At 41.9% G+C, this 20,105-nt stretch overlaps 1 protein-coding gene across 3 annotated transcripts in view; it reads left to right on the forward strand.

Annotated features, from left to right (window-relative positions):
* The first annotated feature begins 15,238 nt into the window (after nt 1-15,238).
* Nucleotides 15,239-20,105, forward strand: part of LOC139695717 (lysocardiolipin acyltransferase 1-like) — a 128,488-nt gene continuing 123,621 nt past the window's right edge. For 2 of the 3 annotated variants that reach the window (XM_071594515.1, XM_071594516.1), the window contains exon 1: nt 15,239-15,475. In XM_071594515.1, coding sequence (XP_071450616.1) covers nt 15,290-15,475 — 186 coding nt within the window. In that variant the 5' untranslated portion in view covers nt 15,239-15,289. The remainder of the gene's footprint in view (nt 15,476-20,105) is intronic. The other variant, XM_071594514.1, reaches the window with a different exon arrangement.

The following is a 20,105-nucleotide window of genomic DNA, read 5'->3' on the forward strand; positions in this document are numbered from 1 at the left end:
TTTCTGTGAAACAATTCGAATATTGTGTCATGTGGCCTAGTCAACAGACGTTGCAAAAGTATTTCCCATGGATTTCGTATGGGCACATTGAGGGGACTTGTGGGTTTGGGGTCCTTTGAAGATTCATGGGAGGCCGAGGGTGGCTCAGAGAAAGGGTCAAAGATCTCATTGAAATATCCTCATGATATATCTCTTAGAAATCGGTAGAATTCCGTCGCGGATTCCATGAAAATCTATGGATTTCCACAGTCACGGTAAAAGTTTTGGATAGCCATGGCAATCGATACCCCAATGGCCTCGGATCATCATAGTAACCGATTGGGATGACCACGGATTTCCATAATAACTACTTAAACTTCAGATATCCTCGTATTACCACAGTAACTGACTTAGATATCCACGGGTTTCCTTAGCGACTGCTGCAGATATTGATGGGTTTTCGCCGAAGCTGCAACAGCCTCGGATGTGCACGATATTCCCTAGCAACAGTAGCAGATTTCCAATTCGATGGATTTCCCTAGTAACTGTAGCAAGTGGATGGGAGGTTCTTGAGAATATTTCTAGGTGGATTTTTCTGCAGTAAACGGGATATCGGTGAGAAGATTCGGGTATTACAATTATCAGTTATCGGTTATTCACACATATATTAAGGCTGAAACGACCCGGTTTTGGTATTAATTACGACATCGTTATTAGGTTGATATCACAGAAGAAACTGTGCTTATATGTATATACGATTGGATTGACTAAAGTCATTTGTGGTTTGAGAGGGTGGGGATTAGGAAGGGGTTCAAAAGAAGAGGATGGACGATTTGCCAGGGGTTCGGGGGTGGCGCCCCTGAAACGATAAAGAATTCGAGAATTGCCGAGGAGGGGGTGGACGGACGGGACGGGAATCTCTCAGGACGTCTTCGACCATTTGACAACTGGAATAAAATTGGCACCAGCTCGAAAGCGTCCAGTTCTGGCACCCCTAAGGGTCAAAGTGCAAATCCTCATGAATGAACACACTTTTCAGGTCATTGTCTGATAAAAGACATCGTATTATTAAACATATTAGTATTTTAATAATGACTTTGAAAAAACTCTTTTATATACCTTTCTTCTATGCTGTATCCAAGCATTTTCAATATCCAAAAATATTTGTGAATTAAATATCATTTTAATTCTGTTCCAAACAAACCAGACTTGAAAGTACCCAGAAACTACATTAATTATTTACAATTGCCACCTAATTGACTTTAAGGTATACTTATAATTTTTTTACATACTATCACAGTACGTCATACTTGGCGGTTAGTTTTGAGAAATATTCCTGATAAATAAATGTTATCCGCGCACAAAGAGTATAAACTATCAACCTCTTCTCAAATGAGCAAGTAAAATAAGAAAATAAACTCCTTATAAATATTATATTCGAACTTGCCCCACTTCTACGAAATCAACCCATGAAAATTTCTTTCGTAAAATTAAATTTTGTACTTTCATTATTCCTGTATATTATGTGCCACAATGCAAATTTTACCACTAATCCTCTTAACTTAGGTAAAGGATTATTTGTGGATCATTTAAAAATGAGGATTATCTCCCAGCGTATTAAATATATTCGGGAATATGGGTCGTGAATCGATTGGACTTTGTGAAACCTTATAAAGAACCCATGAGTATACGATCGAATCCTTTTACGTAATCCTCGAGTATCGACTTTTACTTGAGTGGGTCGCCAATACCTTGAGTATGGGGAACGGCGACCAAAGGAACCGAGCGGTGCACCCATGGACCCCGTCCTTCGATATCATTTGAGAAGTTAATCAGATTAATTGCGGGCGAGTTGGCCGTTTAAAACATATAGTACTATTATGGCTGAACGCCAACATCATGGGCTCGAATACATTGCTTCGCCTTTTAACGTCTCTTCATAAAATTGGTACGAATAAGTTTGTTGTCTACGGTTGCATACAAACTAATTGTTTTACTAATGATTGATATGTGAGAGTATAATGCTTTTATTGTTATTACTATTAGCCAAAACCTACCGACTTATGGTACGCATTTTATGGATCCTGGAACTGACCACTACTCTACTCGTATGACGTGACTATAATAACAAAAACATCATTTAAACCCAATATATATATATATATATATATATATATATATATATATATATATATATATATATATGTATATATATATTGGACAGAGTTAAGGAAGCTAAAAAATGTCCAGTGTTGAATAATGATATGTTGTAATACATATATAAAGATATATATATATATATATATATATATATAGATATATAATGTATAACACTTAGCACTAGTGGACACAGACAAAAACACATAAACACACAAAAAAGAGAGACTCACTATTTTGTGTGTTTCTGTGTTTTTGTCTGTGTCCACTAGTATTATTATTCACGTCCGTGAGACTTTCAAAAATGTTATATATATATATATATATATATATATATATATATATATATATATATATATATATATGTATATATATATATATAAACACGGATGTAGATCTGTAGAATATAGAGACACATAGAAAGGACACTCACAATTTGTTATTTGACGTTTCGAAGGCACGGCTGTCGTCTTCAGAATGGCGTTCTCGGGGAAGAGCGGAGAGGATGTGCGGGGGAGAGGTGGGGGAAGGAGAGGTAAAGGGACCAATAGGAAATGAACAAGGGGGTGGGGGGGATATGTAGGCAGCCATATGATGCATTCAGTGGGCTTGGTTCAGCCCGGGCGGTTTGAATGATTGGGCCACCCAGATATGCGCCATCTCGCAGGTTCTCACCTCTATATATATATATATATATATATATATATATATATATATATATATATATATATATATATATATACACACACATATATGTGTGTGTGTATACATACATATATCTATGGGTGTATATGTATATATTACAACAAATCATTATCCAACACTGGACATTTTTTAGCTTCCTTAACTCTGTCCAAAATGACTCCTCTTCCCCTTCCACTACCTCAATATAATTTCTTCGGGTGAAGATGACCGCGAATGGGCCGAGCTTGTCACTCGGTCACATGGGCCGAGTCCTGTTGTTGCCAGGATTTAGAATCTAATTAGGCTTCATTATAATTTATTGGGAAAAATGACTGAGATAGTTTCTTATTGCCTTCCTAAGTAGTCTTTTTTTATCGTGCCACCATCACTGAAATGCCCGCCACACTGTAACCAAGCACCTTCGCTACAGATAATGCTGTTGTACCCCATTTATTCAAAATGTCGCTCGTCTGGAGGTCTAGTAATTTGAGCATGCGAGTCATTCTCCGTATTATCAGTGCTCAGGTACTCTGCCATCATTGGAGACATTTTAATCGTAACGATAGTAAGTAAGAATAAATTTGATTGTTAGAATTTATTACCATAGTGGGTAGTTGTGTTACCAATTGACAATATTCCGGAAGGCATTGTGCATTTCATTTTTACAGAAGATTTAGCCATGAGAAAGGTGTGTGCCAAGATGGGCCCCAAGGTGCGGTCGGAAGATGCCGGAGGTTGCTCGTGTGCTCGTGGTCTCAGCCTCCCTTACGCCCCGACTCGTCACCACCGGACTTCTATTTGTTCCCACGAATAAAAAGGAGATTGAAAGGCAACCATTTTGGAACGCGGGAAAACGTCAAAACGACCGTGACTAGGTCTCCGTCGACGCCTTCCAGGAAGCGCCTACAGCGACTGGCAGAGGTATAGACATCGCTGTATCAATGCTTAAGTGTAGTATTTCTAGGAGTTCCCTGAATTTGTACTTTGATCTAAAATACGCTTTATTCCTGGATATATTACAATTAATTATGGGACTGGACATCATCATATCCTACAGGTCACTACGGAGGGGTATGGCAGGTGGCTGATACTATTGCTATTAATTACAATGTATTGTTACTAATGGACTTTGAAGGTACACCTACCTACCGCTGTCGATGTGCCTTATCCTTCGCGTGGCGTTCTTCACCTCAAGGACGTCTCCGACCGTCCACCAGCGGAAAATAGAGTTTCAATAATTGAACACCGAAATAATAGATTAATAATGTGCCATTTTATGAATGAAAGATTTTTTGGTTTGTGAATTGTTTATATTCTGGCTCAAAATTCGATAAAAATGAGTAAAGGAGTGGTTTTATGAGAATTATGCGAAATTTGCCTTTCCCTGAAGCCCAGAACCTACCAGCCCCTCCCCTGTTGTCCGTTCGTAAGTTTTGTGAATATTAATTCAAATTCCACGTGAGGCCTCGCAGGCGGATCAAATAGGAAGAAAAAATTAAAGTGAAAAAACGAGTGGAGATGGAGTACATGGACTCCAATGCACGTGTCCATCAGCATGGACCCTCAAAAAATGATAATGATTTCCTGCCGTGAAATTCCCGGCATAAACCCTCCTGCCTTTAAATTTGCCCTGAAATATTTCCTTTGCGAAGTTGATTCCCTTTTCCCTTGACCCATCACGTCGAGAGCAGACATCCCTCAAGGTCGCCCTTCAACCAATCAGCACTCGAGTTGGAGCCGTCGAGAGAGAACAATAGACGACGTCACTCTCACTCTCCGAACGTGGAGCAAGCGAAAGGGGGCGCGTGGTTCGGCAGGGAGGGAGACGCCGTCCCCCACCCCCACTCGCAAAGGGGTGTGTGCGGTTGGGAAGGGCTTTCGAAAGGAAGTGCAGGGGTGGCCCGCCCCTCGTAGTAACAGCAGTAGAGGGGGGCGGAAGGGGTGCGGGGGTGGGGAGGGAGAGAGGCACGCCGGACCGAACCCGGATGCTGCCGGGCTACGAGTAGTTGGATCAATACGAAACACGCCTTCCCCCATCTTCACCCTCTCTGGATCCACTCGCTAAACCTATATGATGGATATTCCACGAACTAACTAAATGAAACATCCCAGGTTTATATTCTATATATACTATATATATATATATATTTATATTTATATATAAATACCATAAGCAAAGTAATCAACCCGAAGGTCGGTTTAGTAGGTGATGGTAGAGTTCACACAGTACTAAGCCCTATACGGCGTGTGAAATTCACACATCAGGGTAAGGGAGCCAGTTCCTTTCCCTGTGCCGGTTATGGTTTCCCAGGAAGACCTGGTACCCAAAAAATCACTTTAGCTTGGGTAGAGCTGCATGTGCCCAGAGTGCCTTGCCCAGGAATCGAACTCGCGACCCTCCGGTCAGCAGTCCAACGCTATACCCACTGGACTACCGCAACCATTATATATATATATATATATATATATATATATATATATATATATATATATATATATATATACTTTCGTAGACGTTACACGGAAATGCCGAATAGTACAATAGAAAGTAACACACAATATAGAAACACAAAAAAGAAGAACACTCACACGTTATTTCTTGATATTTCGACGGAAACAATCCGTCTTCATCAGAAAATATAGAAGTAATGTTACATTATATTAGTAACGTTGTTACGTTACATGAAGTAATGCTACATTACTTCTATATCTTCAGGTGAAGACGAATTGTTTCCGTCGAAATATCAAGAAATAACGTGGGAGTGTTCTTCTTTTTTGTGTTTCTATATTGTGTGTTGCTGTGTATTATATATATATATATATATATATATATATATATATATATATATATATATATATATATATATATATATATATATATATATATATATATATACATATCTTCGAGATGGAATGCTCTTCGGCGACGCACAAATATATATAAACACTGATGTAGATTTTCAAAACATAGGAACACAAAGAAAGGACAGTCACATTGGTAGTTTTGACGTTTCAACGGCTCGACCGTCATCATCAGAATGGCGTTCTCGGCGAAGAGAGGAGAGGACATGTGCGGGGTAGAGGTGGGGGAATGAGAGGTAAGGGACCAATAGGAAATGAACAAGGGGGTGGGAGGGGATATGTAGGCAGCCATATGATGCATTCAGTGGGCTTGGTTCAGCCCAGGCTATTTAAACGGCTGGGTCACCCACATATGCGCCATCTCGCGGGTTGTCACCTCTATTAAACTAGCATATTTGGGAGGGGTTTCAATCACTTAGCTTAGAAGCCCTGGAATATTACCTCTCCCTATGATCCACACCACACACCCCATTCACAGGTTTCCTTTCACGTCTTCTATATCCAACTCGAATATCACTTTCCTAGATATCGACATTCACCTCCAAAACAATACGTTTCACACCTCAAGTCCACATTAAACCAACCAATAAGCAACAGTATCTTCATTTCGACAGCTGCCATCCACCTCATACAAAGCGCTCCATCCCATTCTCACTCTCAGTCCGTGGCTTCCGCCTCTGCAACAACACCCCCTCCCAACAGAAATACTTGGACCAGCTACATGACTCTCTCAGAAAATGTGGGTACCATGAAAAACTACTGAACAGTAAAATCCTCAAACCGTCAACCCAATACACTCCCCTCCCCAAACCAAACCGCCCAAAATGGCCTAATCTTATCACCACTTTCTTCCCCGGAACACACAAAATTAAACATCTAATCCGTGACCTCTTCCCAATTATTAACAACACTCAGTCCACATCACTTTTATTACCACATTGTCCCTCTGTTTCGTTTAAACGCCCGTCGAACTTGCGAGACATCTTCAAGTCCACAAAATCAGCTGCGAACACCCCCGTCTCTCCCCCGCCCCTATCCGCCCCATGCAAACGCCCACGCTGCCAATGTTGTCATCTTCAAAGACCTTCCCCCTCATTCAGTACCAACTCCAAACCGGTCGCCACCTGTACCTCAAAAAAAATATTACATATCGCCTTTCCTGTAACTTCTGCCCTGCCTTCTACGTGGGCGAATGCACGACCGCACTTTCCCTCCGCATGAATAACCACCGATATTCCACCAAATCTCCCACCTTCCTTAATTATCCCATCCCTACTCACACTGCTCCCCACAATCAACCTTTTGACGACTGCTTCTCCGTTTCGATGATTACAACCCTTCCCAAATCTGCTAGTATAATAGAGGTGACAACCCGCGAGATGGTGCATATCTGGGTGACCCAGTCGTTTAAAACGCCTGCGCTGAACCAAGCCCACTGAATGTATCATATGGCTGCCTACATATCCCCTCCACCCCCTTGTTCTTTTCCTATTGGTCCCTTACCTCCTCTTCCCCCACCTCTCCCCCGCACATGTCCTCTCCATTCTTCCCCGAGAACGTCATCCTGAAGACGACAGCCGAGCCATGGAAACGTCAAAACAACATATTGTGAGTGTCCTTTCTTTGTGTCTCTATGGTTTAAAAATCTATATAAGTGTTTATATGTGTATATATATATATATATATATATATATATATATATATATATATATATATATATATATATATATATATATACACGCATGCACGCTCATGTGTTCACCGCTTATCCTTTCGATGAAAGATCACTTGCTTACACTTCTCTAATGTCTACTCCTTCCTATGTAGAAATCCCTTTGGAAGTGTCTCTCTGGGATTTCACTTACCCCCCTCCCTATTTTCCATATTTATTGTATATTTTCCCCTCTTAACTCCCGAATGCCCTCCGGCAGTTTACCATGCTCCCGACTCCCACGTTCTCGCTTAATTATCGCGATTGACGAGAGAGTTGATTGTTGGCTTCGAGCGACAATGCCGCCAACTGCAACTCGGCTGCGTCTTCTGTTATCAACGCGCCTTTGCCTCGCTTCCCCCCTCCCCTCCCCCACCTCCTCTTCCTTCCTCTCTTTCGCCATTCTTTTGTTTCAAAGACGTTACTTTTGTATCCGGCGGAGTGGCTGCGAGGGGAGGATGGTTTTTTTTCTGCTTCCAAAGGGTTGCTGAAAGTGGTTTTGTCCTTCCCTTCGCTGAACACGGGAATTTTAGTTTTATTTCGTCTTTGTAATTAATTAATGGTGTCCGTTCGTGAGACATCGATACTGGATAGACTCGCCTCTCGCCTCACTAATCTCTCGTCAAAGTCACAAACTGGAAAACGTGGGCTCGGCCACTTCTTACTTGCGGTTCTCTAGAGCAAATATACGAGAGAAGTAAGAAGCAAACTGATATTCGGCCTCAATGGTTAAACAAACCAAGGTAATCGCTTCAGACTTTTGTCTCCTGCGAAAATTCATTTAGAGGTTCAGGAAAATTCCTTTTTTCTAAGTATGTAAACGCGTCTGACATTTTCATCACCGGGTCTTGCATAATTTGCTAAGGATCCCATTGCCATGGAAACAAATGCTTGACGTTGAAAGAGATGTGATCGAAATGGAGGATCGGGGGAAAAATTAAATTTCCGTCGGTTACACAGTAGGTAGACGTAAGTACGATAGCTGCGCTCGCGAAGGAAACGGCTGGAGCCGTTGCCACGTGTCTGGTGCGTAAAATCTCTTTCGGACCGGATGAGGAAAATTATGGAAATGACGGGAAAACTTTACTTTAGTCATCGAGTGCTTCTGCGGACGGGCTGCACCGGTTACGCTTGCGCGTGCAAATGGAGGGATGAAAAGAATCATAAGTGCGCAAGGGGGTGGGAAAGGGAAGGGGAGAAAGGCAAGAGGGAGAAGCAAGGGGGAGAGTACCCTGAGCTGGAAAGAAATGATACGCCCCCTAGAGAGCGAAACCCACGTGGGCTCGACGCACGTGACATGCAGTCGCAGGCACACACGCACGCACTCACAGAGATGAGGGGGACATGGAGGGAGGGGTGAGGGGGGTTGGAGGGGGAGAGAGAGAGAAAAAGGGCATTCCACCAGAACAGGCGCGCGAACCCCTTTTCCCCACCCCTTCCCCCCTTGCCATAGGGGCCGTGGGCCCTTTTCTCTCTCTCCTCTCCTCGTTGGTTGGAAGGGTGTGGTTGCGGTGGCAATCGTCCTCCTCACCACTCGATCTGTCATTCCAAGGGAAGAAACCGCATGGATCTCACAAAATCTCTCCAATCCAAAATGTTACGATTGCTATCGCCATGGTTACATGCTGGTAACATAAAAAGTCGTTTCATTAAATATTTTCTTTCTTTTTCTTTAAGTTAAAGTTCGTTGAAGGAGTTTTCTCGGCCCGAGCGTCAACTTCAAAAGGAGCTGGAAAGAATTCGATTAAGAAGTGTTACTTTTTGACGAAAAAATTAATCTCATTATTGGTGCAAACTTAAACTAAGACATCCTCCTTATTCTATCCGTTATCTTATATCAAGATTTTTCTCATCTTGGCTACATCTTACAGACTAATAGGTACAAAATGCGCTCTCAGTATAATCTTATTCTAGGGGTTCTTATAATAGTCGTTGACATAATGACAAAGATGAAAATATACAACAAAAAATAATTTTTGAGAACATTATAATCATCCAAAATTGTAAAATATGAAAAAAATTACTTTTTTCCTTTTCAATTTAAATTTGAAATTCAGTTCGTATTATCTTCGAAATGGATGGTTTTTGTGACCTATTTGCCGCGATTAGGAATTCAGAGTTAATTCAACACCAATGCCAACGATATTATTCTGCCCCACCCTTCCTGAATATATCACACAACGTATCACATCTAAATGAGGTGAAACAATAGCAGCGGTCATACATTGCATAATTTTATAAATGACAATACTCAACATTACTCATGGCAGTTTTTTGGCATATTCAGGACCGCACCCAAAAGTGGTAGGACTGATTTTTTTACAAGAGTTTTATTGACGATATACTTACATCGACTTAATAATCTTCAAAGCATGCTCCTTGAGCTGCTACACCCTTAGTATAACGTTGCTCCCATTCCCCGTACGCCAGCTGGAAATTTTCTTTGGGGATGCCGTTGATGACCCTCGTCGAAGCCTCTTGAACGGCCTTTATCGAGTCAAAACGTCGTCCCTTGAGCTGTATTTTCATCAGGGGGAAGAAGAAGAAGTCCGGTGGTGCCAGATCGGGAGAATAGGGCGGGTGCGGCAACGCGGCAACGCCGTATTTGGCCAGGAGCTGTCTGACGACGAGCGCGCTATGGCACGGCGCGTTGTCATGATGAAGCACCCAGCAGTTTGCGATGGCCGGTCGGACTCTTTTCACGCGTTCTCGGAGGCGGGTGAGCACCTGCACGTAAAATTTCGCATTCACAATCTCCCCTGGTGGGACAAACTCGTTGTGAACCACTCCATGACGGTCAACAATCAACATCGTTTTGATTTTTGATTTGCTCATGCGAGCCTTTTTTGGACGTGGGGACGCGGAAGTGTGCCATTCCGCGGATTGTCTTTTCGTTTCGGGGTCATTTTGAAAAACCCATGTTTCATCACCAGTTATCACATTGTCCAAACAATTTCAATCTCGGTGCAAATTGGCTAACACTTCTTCGGAAATGCGCACACGCGTTGCCTGTTGGTCGACACTCAGAATTTTCGGCACCATCTTGGCGCACACCTTGCGCTTGGCCAAATCCTATGAAATAATGCGTTGGACGTTGGATGCAGACAGACCCAACTGATCTGCAATTTCTTCCCTGGTTAAGCGTCGGTCTGTGTTCAGCAGTGTCCTCACTCTGTCCACATTCGTGTCGGTTCTTGCCGTCGACGGCCATCCAGAGCGATGGTCGTATTCAACGAGCTCCCTACCCTCTTTAAACAACTTGTGCCACTCAAATACTGTGGAACGGCTTAAGGCAGTGTCCCCATAAGCCTGCTTGATCATATCGAGGGTGTCAGTTGCCGTCTTCCCGAGTTTCGCACAAAACTTCACGGAATAACGTTGCTCTAAATTCAGATTCATTTTGTTTTTCGACGCGGACAACAAATTTGCTTCAATAAAAACGGTGTCCTCACTCAACGACAGCCCGCAGGCGACTGAGGTTGGGGTTGGTCTGTTGCTAAGAGCCCCCTCCACCTTACCCTGCCAGAGAGACCCCCCTGCACCCTTCTGTTCGCGCCAGAGAAAATCAGTCCGACCACTTTTGGGTGCGACCCTGTAAAAAATGAATGTATATAAATATATAACCTTGTGTATGTATATAAAAATATATAACCACATATTTATATATATATATATATATATATATATATATATATATATATATATATATATATATATATATAACCTTGTGTATATACTACCTTGATCAAAAATTTCCCGGAATTTATTCAGAAAATTAAAAATACAAGTTTATTCATCTAAATCTATATTGTCCCCTTCAAAGTAATCCCCATCGACTGCAACACACTTATGCCAGCGCTTGATCCAATCCTCGAAACATTTTTTATATTCGGTTTTCGGTATGTCCATCAGTGCTTCCTGCGATTTTTCCATTACTTCCTCTCGGCTGCTAAAACGCGTTCCCCGTAATGGTTTTTTAACTCGATTGAACAGAAAGAAGTCACAGGGAGCCAAATCAGGTGAATTCGGTGGCTGTTGGATGGTATTTGTTGCATTTTTCGTCAAAAAATTACGAATAATGATAGCACTGTGCGACGGTGCGTTATCATGGTGCAAAATCCACGAGTTTTCTGCCCACATTTCTGGTCTCTTTCGGCGAATTGCTTCACGCAAACGTCTCATAACGCCCAAATAATACTCTTTGTTTACTGCCTGGCCTTCTGGCAAAAATTCATGATGCACTACACCGTTGTAATCCATGAAAACCGTCAGCATTGCCTTCTTTTTTGACTGAAAACGACGTGGTTTTTTTGGTCTCGGCTCATTTGGTTAACGCCATTCACTTGCCTGATGTCTGGATAGCGTGTCGTACTCATAAACCCACGTCTCGTCTCCAGTAATGATCCTTTTGATGAATGTGGGATCGGATTCAGCCTCGCAAATCATGTCTTTTGCGACGTCAACACGGTCTCTTTTTTGCATGAAATTGAGGTCTTTCGGCACCAACTTTGCTGCTACACGACGGAAACCCAAATCATTAACCACAATGTTTTGGGCGGATCCATAGGCAATGTTCAAGTCCTCCGCTATTTCTCTGATGGTTAATTTGCGGTTATTGACCAACATTTCTTTTACTTTATCAATTTTTTCACCGACTTTCGATGTCGATGGTCTGCCACTGCGTTCATCATCTTCGATTGACTCACGACCACTTCTGAACCGCTCGTGCCACTGGTAAACGACCGTTATTTTTAGAGAATCGTTGCCGAAACACTTTTCCAACATTTCCAACGTCCGTGCGCACTAAATCCGTTTTTTACGCAAAATTTAATGCATGTTCGTTGTTGCAAATTTAAATCCATTTCTGCAATTGTAAAAAATCGCCAACACACACAGAGATAGATGTACTCTTGGCTACGTAACTTTTGCAAATGTCAAGTTATGACACTAAGATTTAAAGGGAATATCAACAACAGATGTACCAATTTAACAAAAAAAACAGAACTCAAATCGGAACGATGGGAGCGCCACACGGTGGTTATTCCGGGAACTTTTTGATCAAGGTAGTATATATATATATATATATATATATATATATATATACTATATATATGTGCAAAGATGTAGATTTTTAAACCATAGGGACACAAAGAAAGGACACTCACTATATGCGACATAAAAGCCATAACAACATATTGTGACTACCCTTTCTTTGTGTCTCTATTTCTAAAAAATCTATGTCTGTGTTTTTATATATTTGTGCGTCGCCGAAGAACGTTCCATTTCGAAGATATGTATATATATATATATATATATATATATATAATTACATATATATATATATAATTACATATATATATAAATATATATATATATATATATATATATATATATATATATATATATATATATATGTTTCCTGGATAGCTCAAGTGGTTAAGAGCCTCCGCCCGGCAAGTGGAAAGATCCGGAATTAAAAACCCCGTCTCCATATATACATATATACACATATATATGAGGCGGCTGCAACGGCATATGACCCCACTATGGGACGCCCAGTAAGTGATGGTGTCACGTTAGAAACACTATTGAGGAAGGCAACGGGAAACCACCTCAATTATCATTCCCAATATTTAAGTACGCTAATCCGCAACCTGTACATGTCTCAGACTGCTCAGGTGCGGGTGGGTAACGGGGAGCTCGGATGGGTAGTATTAGGAAGAGGTTTGGAGTCAGGGTTTCCCATTATCACCGTTACTGTTCAACCTGTATGCAGAGGATATGATTAAAGAGGCATGGGAAGAACTGGAGGTAGGAATGAAAGTGGGCGGGGAAATCGTGAAATCAGCTAGGTTTGCTAATGACCAAGCTTTAGTTTGTCAGTCAGCCAAGGGGTTGCTAGCATTGCTGAGTGAATTGGAAATTCAGTGCAACAGGTATGGGATGAGAATCAATATTAATAAAACAAAGGTTTTGCGATTTCCTAGAAAGAAAAAGTCAAAGCTAAATATTAAAAAAGAAGGGCAAAAACTAGAGCAGGTAGAACAGTTTACGTATCTCGGAAGTGTTTTGGACCAACACGGTCAATGTAGTAGGGACGTAAGGAGAAGAATTGCGCCAGGCAAAGAGGCTTTTACTTGAAGGAGGGAGTTGATGACAGGGACGTTGAGCAAGGATATTAAGAAAAGACTCGTAAAAACTTTGATATGGAGCGTAGCTATGTGCGGCGCGGAAATGTGGTCATTGAAGCAGGAGGATAAATGTAGACTGGAGGCTTTTGAAATGTGGGTGTGGAGAAGAATGGAGAAGGTGAAATGGACAGAGAAGAAAACAAATGAGGAAGTACCTGGTATGGTGGGCGAAGAGAGGGGCTTGTTGCGAGAAATCCAATGGAGGCAGGAAAAGTGGATGAAGGGGGTATTGACCGGCAATGGGATCTTGAAGAATGTAATAGAGGGGAGAACGTTAGGCAAACGAGGAAAAGGACGGAGCAGGATAGGGATGTTGGACGGGATGAAGGGAGGAAGAAAGTACTCAGAGCTGAAGAGGGACCTGATATAGAGTAGGATGCTGGATTTCGTGTTTTGTTTGGAGTAAGAGTGTCCATCCAAAAACCTACCTTATCCAGTAGATTGCCTAAATAATAAATAAAAATGTATGCATATTGATTGATTAATAGGATTTATAGATATATAACAAATTATAGGCCATCAGTATGCAATTACGAATATGCAAGAGGGATGGAATTTCCTCATATGCAGAATCAAATACCTTGGCTCACTTTTCGTCGATGATCCAGCAATATTGTTTAACCATTCATGAAGCACAATGTGGCCAACGTAGTGCATGTAATTTTAATTCCTAGTATGTAGTCGGGCATGAGCAAATTAAAGGTATCCCGTAAAGAAAAATAGTTTCCTGGAAAATATGTTTCTGCGTTTTTCTATTACATTGACACGCATGCGTGCCCACACGGTCATACATACGAGTGGGTATACTCGCACATATGTGCGTGCGTGTACGCGAGAACACTCGTTCATATACTCGGGCATTTGTCGCAAATGAATGCATATATACATGCTCCTCTTTTGGTTTTTCGTCCAAAGACCTTCGAGAGGACGAGTTCAGCGGTTCAGATATTTCGCATCGCCGAATTTTAAAGTGATTCAATAATGTTTGCGCCGTCACCATCTTATGGCAATGCCAATAAAACGATATCTGTGATGACCATGCGCGCAATTAACAACCGACGGTCTGATTTCAACCAAAGCACGCCAGGGAAAAATTGTTGCCGATACTTTTCATACAAATCTTGTACATTTAACTAATTATTCAATAAAATTCTTTTCCTGACGCACATTCGCCGAATTTCAGCGACGTCGATGCGCGTTCGAAAAAATTCGACCGGACTATCATGAAAACAACCCCATTTTCATGCCTTCCTCCCCCCTTCATCCCCATCCCCCAAAATTCCACCCCCACCCCCCAAATCCATCCCTTCCTCCCCTCCGCTCTCCCCGCCGTCTAAATATCTCCACGGACGCCCGCAGATGACGGCGCCGTCCGCCTCGGACGCTGTGGCGCTGCTGCGCTCGGGGGGGTCCACGCTGTCTCTCCCTGCCTCTCTGGGAGGGGTTATCTCGAGAGGAAGGGAGGGAGGGCGAGAGAGGCTCGCAGCGTAGGCGAGGGAGGGTTTTCAAGAGGAGGCACCCCTCTCTCTCCCCTCTGGATCGCGCATGCATGCATATATACACACACGGCCGCGCGCGCGCGCGAGGGTGGGAGGGAGGGTGGGTGTTACCCTCCCTCCTTCCCACCATCCTCCGCCACCTCCTCTTCCCTTCATTCCGCTTCGCCCCGTCGTCCCTCAGTCAGGGGGCGTCCGTCCCTTCCACCATGGTCTCCTCCGTCGCCCTGGGGGGTCGACTCCGGGGCCTCGCCTTCTGCTTCCTCTGGTACGCCAGCGTCCTCTCCGGCTTCTTCTTCCTCTTCTGCCCCGCCTTGCCGCTCCTCATTCTGCACCAGGCCGCGTACCGGAAGGTCACAGACATCCTCTTCGCCGTCTGGGAGATGTACCCCGTGGTGAGTTTGGCGAGCGACCCCTGCCAAAAAAGGGTTCGCCCATTCCTCGTCTCCAGCAAACGCACCGAACCCAACCCTCGCTCCTGCCTCCTCTCACAACTCCCAACCCCATGGGGATGTCTTCCCCCCCGCGGCAGTCACCGTTCGGGGGAATGCCTCGCCCTCCGCTCCTCCGACAGAATCGGAATCCCATCCGCGTGATGAGGTACGGCTCATGGGGCTGGTCACACACTCATCGGCCACTGTTTTCTCTCTTCAATTCGACTCGCCGTGAGTCAGCGTGAAGTTTTATTTTTTTTGGTGTCTCCCTTTGATGTCGATTTTTAGTGGAAGAAAAGAAAACGCTAAAATTTCATCTTTCACACCCTCAAACTTATTTCTGCTGACGTTCGATCGTTAGGAAAACTCCAATTAGTCGTGGAATTTGACTGGTGCTGTCTGTTTCTTGGGTGTTAAGTATACGTGCATGTTTTTGCCTTGAACTATTTTCTTAAGATAATTAAAATCCCAGGCGTCGTGATTTTTTTGCATTCACTGCCATCATTTTTGCGGCTAAGCGTATTTTTGTTTCTTAGTTTCTCTTCGCTCCTGTGTCATAAAATAATTGAAAATGTTCGGAGTCAATCATTGCTGCAATTTTCCTAATCCTCAAAGACAGTCGTGTTGAATGTTGAATGTCGTGTGAGGAGGGTTTCCTCACACACGTCTCCTCCTCCACTTCCCCGAGTGCTCGGAGGAAAACGAACAAGCGAAGCCCCTTGCGCTTTGAACACGAGGGCGCGTGGTCTCCCGTCTCATCCGTCTCGAGGTGACCCCTCGCAGGGCCGGCAGACGAGTACCAATTGCTCAGGCCACCAAATACATCCCAGTTTATTCTTCGTTACACCTATTGTCATTTGTAATTACAGTCTATAATTAACGCCTCCTCATATCTAACTCAATTTTAATTTCAGTTCGATAATATTCCTTGTCGTTTCACTCATATATCATCGCTATAACCTGTTATCCATATTCCCGCAACGTTCCTTTTATTTAAACCCTGACATTCCAGAATCTTTGATACCCTGGCAGACAATTTTGTCGGGCATGCTGATTTTATTGGTGGAACGGGAAATTAGAAAAAAAACAATTTCTCTCGAGATGAGTCTGTGTTAAAATCATGATGAATCATCTTCCATCTACGTAGAGATGTCATGTTGCGTTTTTGATTATTCATCTGTCTTTCCTCTTCCTCGTTTCGACTCCCGAGTGGCGATTCTGAACCGTGCATTTTCCGTGACTTAATAATTCCATGCACGGATACCAGATAATATATAACACGTAAAAATCGAGTCCTATGTCAGACTCGTCGTAGATTCCATTCGCAAATAAATTTGTCGTTCTGAAGTTAGCTACGCGCGAGCGAGTCCTAAATAACGACGAAAAAAAACATTGCGAAAAAAGAAGGAATGTTCTCTTCGGGGAAGCCTACAGGTCGCAACGGTTGGGCAAATAATATTCGTGTCCCGTTGCGCGTGGTCTTCCAGACACGGCGCGGATGAAACATTTAGCGGTGAAAGAAATTTGACTGCGCCGTCAAATGTCGAAAATCAGAATTCTGAACCGTGCATTTTCCGTGACTTAATAATTCCATGCACGGATACCAGATAATATATAACACGTAAAAATCGAGTCCTATGTCAGATGAAAACACCTCCTTAAAACTTACTGAGCTGCGATGAAGAAAATGTGTTTGTTTAAGTTTAAGGAGAAGTGTATTTTATCATTGGTAAATTTGCTCACAGCTACAAGTCATACTACAAGTACTTTCAATTTTTACACGAAAGAATACTGTAATGTGCCCAGCTCGTTACCTGTCTGCAAGATACGCAAATGTGATTTCGATTAAATTATTTACACTCATGATTACATTTCGACAACTTGTAAATTGACCCTTTGCTATTAGAAATGGGCACTAGATGTGTTGTCTAACATAGTTATGTACGTGTGCCTGCTCAAATAATTTAATAGACGCAATATATAAGGATGTACGAATACGATAATTTGTACAGAATAATAGCTTTAATTACTTTTAGAATGGTTTGCGATTACTGAAGATAATGTTCGGGAATGTGATCAATTAATGATATTTTAACAATTTTAAACATCTTATGGAAAACATAGATAAAAAACTTATAACAACGAACACTTCATGTTCTCTCGCGAGATGGAGTTACTTTGCATGCTGCTATCAATACGGAAGTCGTGATGAGTTTAATGCCGCGTCGGAATAATTAGAGGAACTCGGCTGGGAATCACTTAATGGAGCGAAAATTAAACTACAGATTTAATATCCCGCATTAATTGGGAGGAAGTCTATTTAGTGATGCTGTTGTAAATGTATTATCAGCCCAATTGTACCTTGGCAGGAGAGATTACTTAAAGAAAATAAGACTCAATCCTAGGAGCAGGGATGGTCGAAACCTGTCGCGTAGCCTATCGCCCTTATGTAATCTAACCCTTATTCAATTGTTCTCTTTACTAGTGGTTTGTCTAATATGCTTCATGGAGTATTTTACTCTTACTTGAAGTAAATACCATGAGTGTTGCAAAAATTACTTCCTTTATTTGAATTATTTAACATTCTCATTGACAAATAATATTTTAGCCACCCTTGGAATATGACGTAATATACCTGGCGTGGAACTGCCGCACACCCCAGTGGTATCGGTCTTGGGCGGTGTCGTTAAGATGCAGAAAAGAAGAAACTATTTCACATTCGCAATAATAAAACGACTGCTGGTGTTTGGGCACTAATGAATCTTTCCTACATTCAGAAGTATGTAATGGCAGGGTAAGCCAGAGGAATTTGTGAGCACGTCTTGTAGTCTTGAGCGAAGGCCTCTGTGTCTTCAATGCACATCGAGGCATATGGATTCCCGGTCCAGGAACAAGGCGATGTGTTGTTGACAGCTCGCGGAGGCAGGCTTAGCACAAAACAATAGATAGTCTAGTACTTCAATGGAAAGTGGTGGAGGCAATTATCGCTCCGCCTAAACTGGATCAGGGGAAACAGTTCACCTATTTCGGAATTATTTTGTATCGAGGTCGTCAAAGCGGTTACAGGATATGAGAGGAAAATTTCAAATGCTGGAAGACGCTTTTTTGAATAGAAGTGAGTTGATGAAAATTGCTTAGAGTAAGGATATTTAGGAAATATTTCTGAGAACTTCGATTATGCCGAGTATTTATGTACGGCGCGGCAACATGGTCATTACAGAGGCAGGATGATAGATGTAGATTGGAGTATTTTGTAATGTTGGTGCGGAGAAGAATAAAGAAGGTGAAGTGGACGGAAAGGAAAACAAATGAGGAAGTGCTGTGCATGGTGGGAGAGGAGAGGGTATTGCTGGGAGAAATTTAAAGGAGGCAGGAAAGATGGATGCAAAGCATATTGATAGGCAGTGGGCCGTGTCGAAGACTGTGTGAGAGAGAGAGGGGAGAATGTTGGGCAAATGACGAAAGGGCAGGGACAGATCGTCGGGATGATAGGCGAGATGAAGAGGGGAAGAAAGTACTCAGAGATTAAGAGGGACCAGATATGGAGTAGGATGCTGGGTTGTGTTTTTTGCTAGATAAGCAAGCATATGTAATACTATTCAATATTATGTGTTGCATTCATCCTAAAAGCCTCCCTTAACTAGTGAAATACCAAGAATTATAATATGTACTATATGCAAATAATAAATACAGTATTCAACTGTAGGAACGGTTCGGTAGGTGATGATAGAGTTCACCGAGGATTAAGCCCGATGGCGTGCGGAACCATTCTTACATTAGTAGAGAAACAAAGGACAAGCCAGTTCCTTTCCTTGTGCCGGGTATAAATAAACAGAAGGAAGATGGTTTAGCCACCAAAAATTCAGACCATGCATGAGTTTCATTTGTATATGTTTTTCGGAGTTTTTGTTGCCTAACGCTATCTTGCTTCGCCATTTGAATTACATATAATTATATATATATATATTTATTTATTTATTTATTGATTTATTTATATACACACATATATATATATATATATATATATATATATATATATATATATATATATATGTGTGTGTGTGTGTGTATATAAATAAATCAATAAATAAATAAATATATATATATATATATAGATATAGATATATATATATTTATATGAAAATTGTATTATTTTATTGCCGTCATCATTTAATGACAAGAGAGACCGCGAATTCCTCGTTCAGAAGAATTTAATTAGACGTAATATAATTTCCAAAAGTCAGAATTCGGACTATTTTTACAGGTTAATGGGGCGAAATATCGTGCATGTCATTATATATAATTGAAGAAATGACCGCTTCCGCAGATGATGTGTAGTGTAGAGTCCGTTTTAATGGCTAAAGTGTGACTAACGTTAAAATATACGAGAACAAACTGATTAAAATATCTAGGGAAATTTATAGCTTTCCCAAATCTCGTAGGAATTCGAATATTAATATTCAATCCTCATAAATTTAGGAGAAGATGAATTAAATGATCGAAAGCGTTATTTTTCCAATGAGAGGTGCCTCACTCTTCTTGTTGAAGGAAACGTTACAAGCACCGCCAGTCGTCAGTCATTTAGAGAAAT

Source organism: Hetaerina americana, unplaced genomic scaffold (assembly GCF_022747635.1).
Source record: "Hetaerina americana unplaced genomic scaffold, ioHetAmer1.1.p SCAF_62, whole genome shotgun sequence".
NCBI lineage: Eukaryota > Metazoa > Arthropoda > Insecta > Odonata > Calopterygidae > Hetaerina > Hetaerina americana.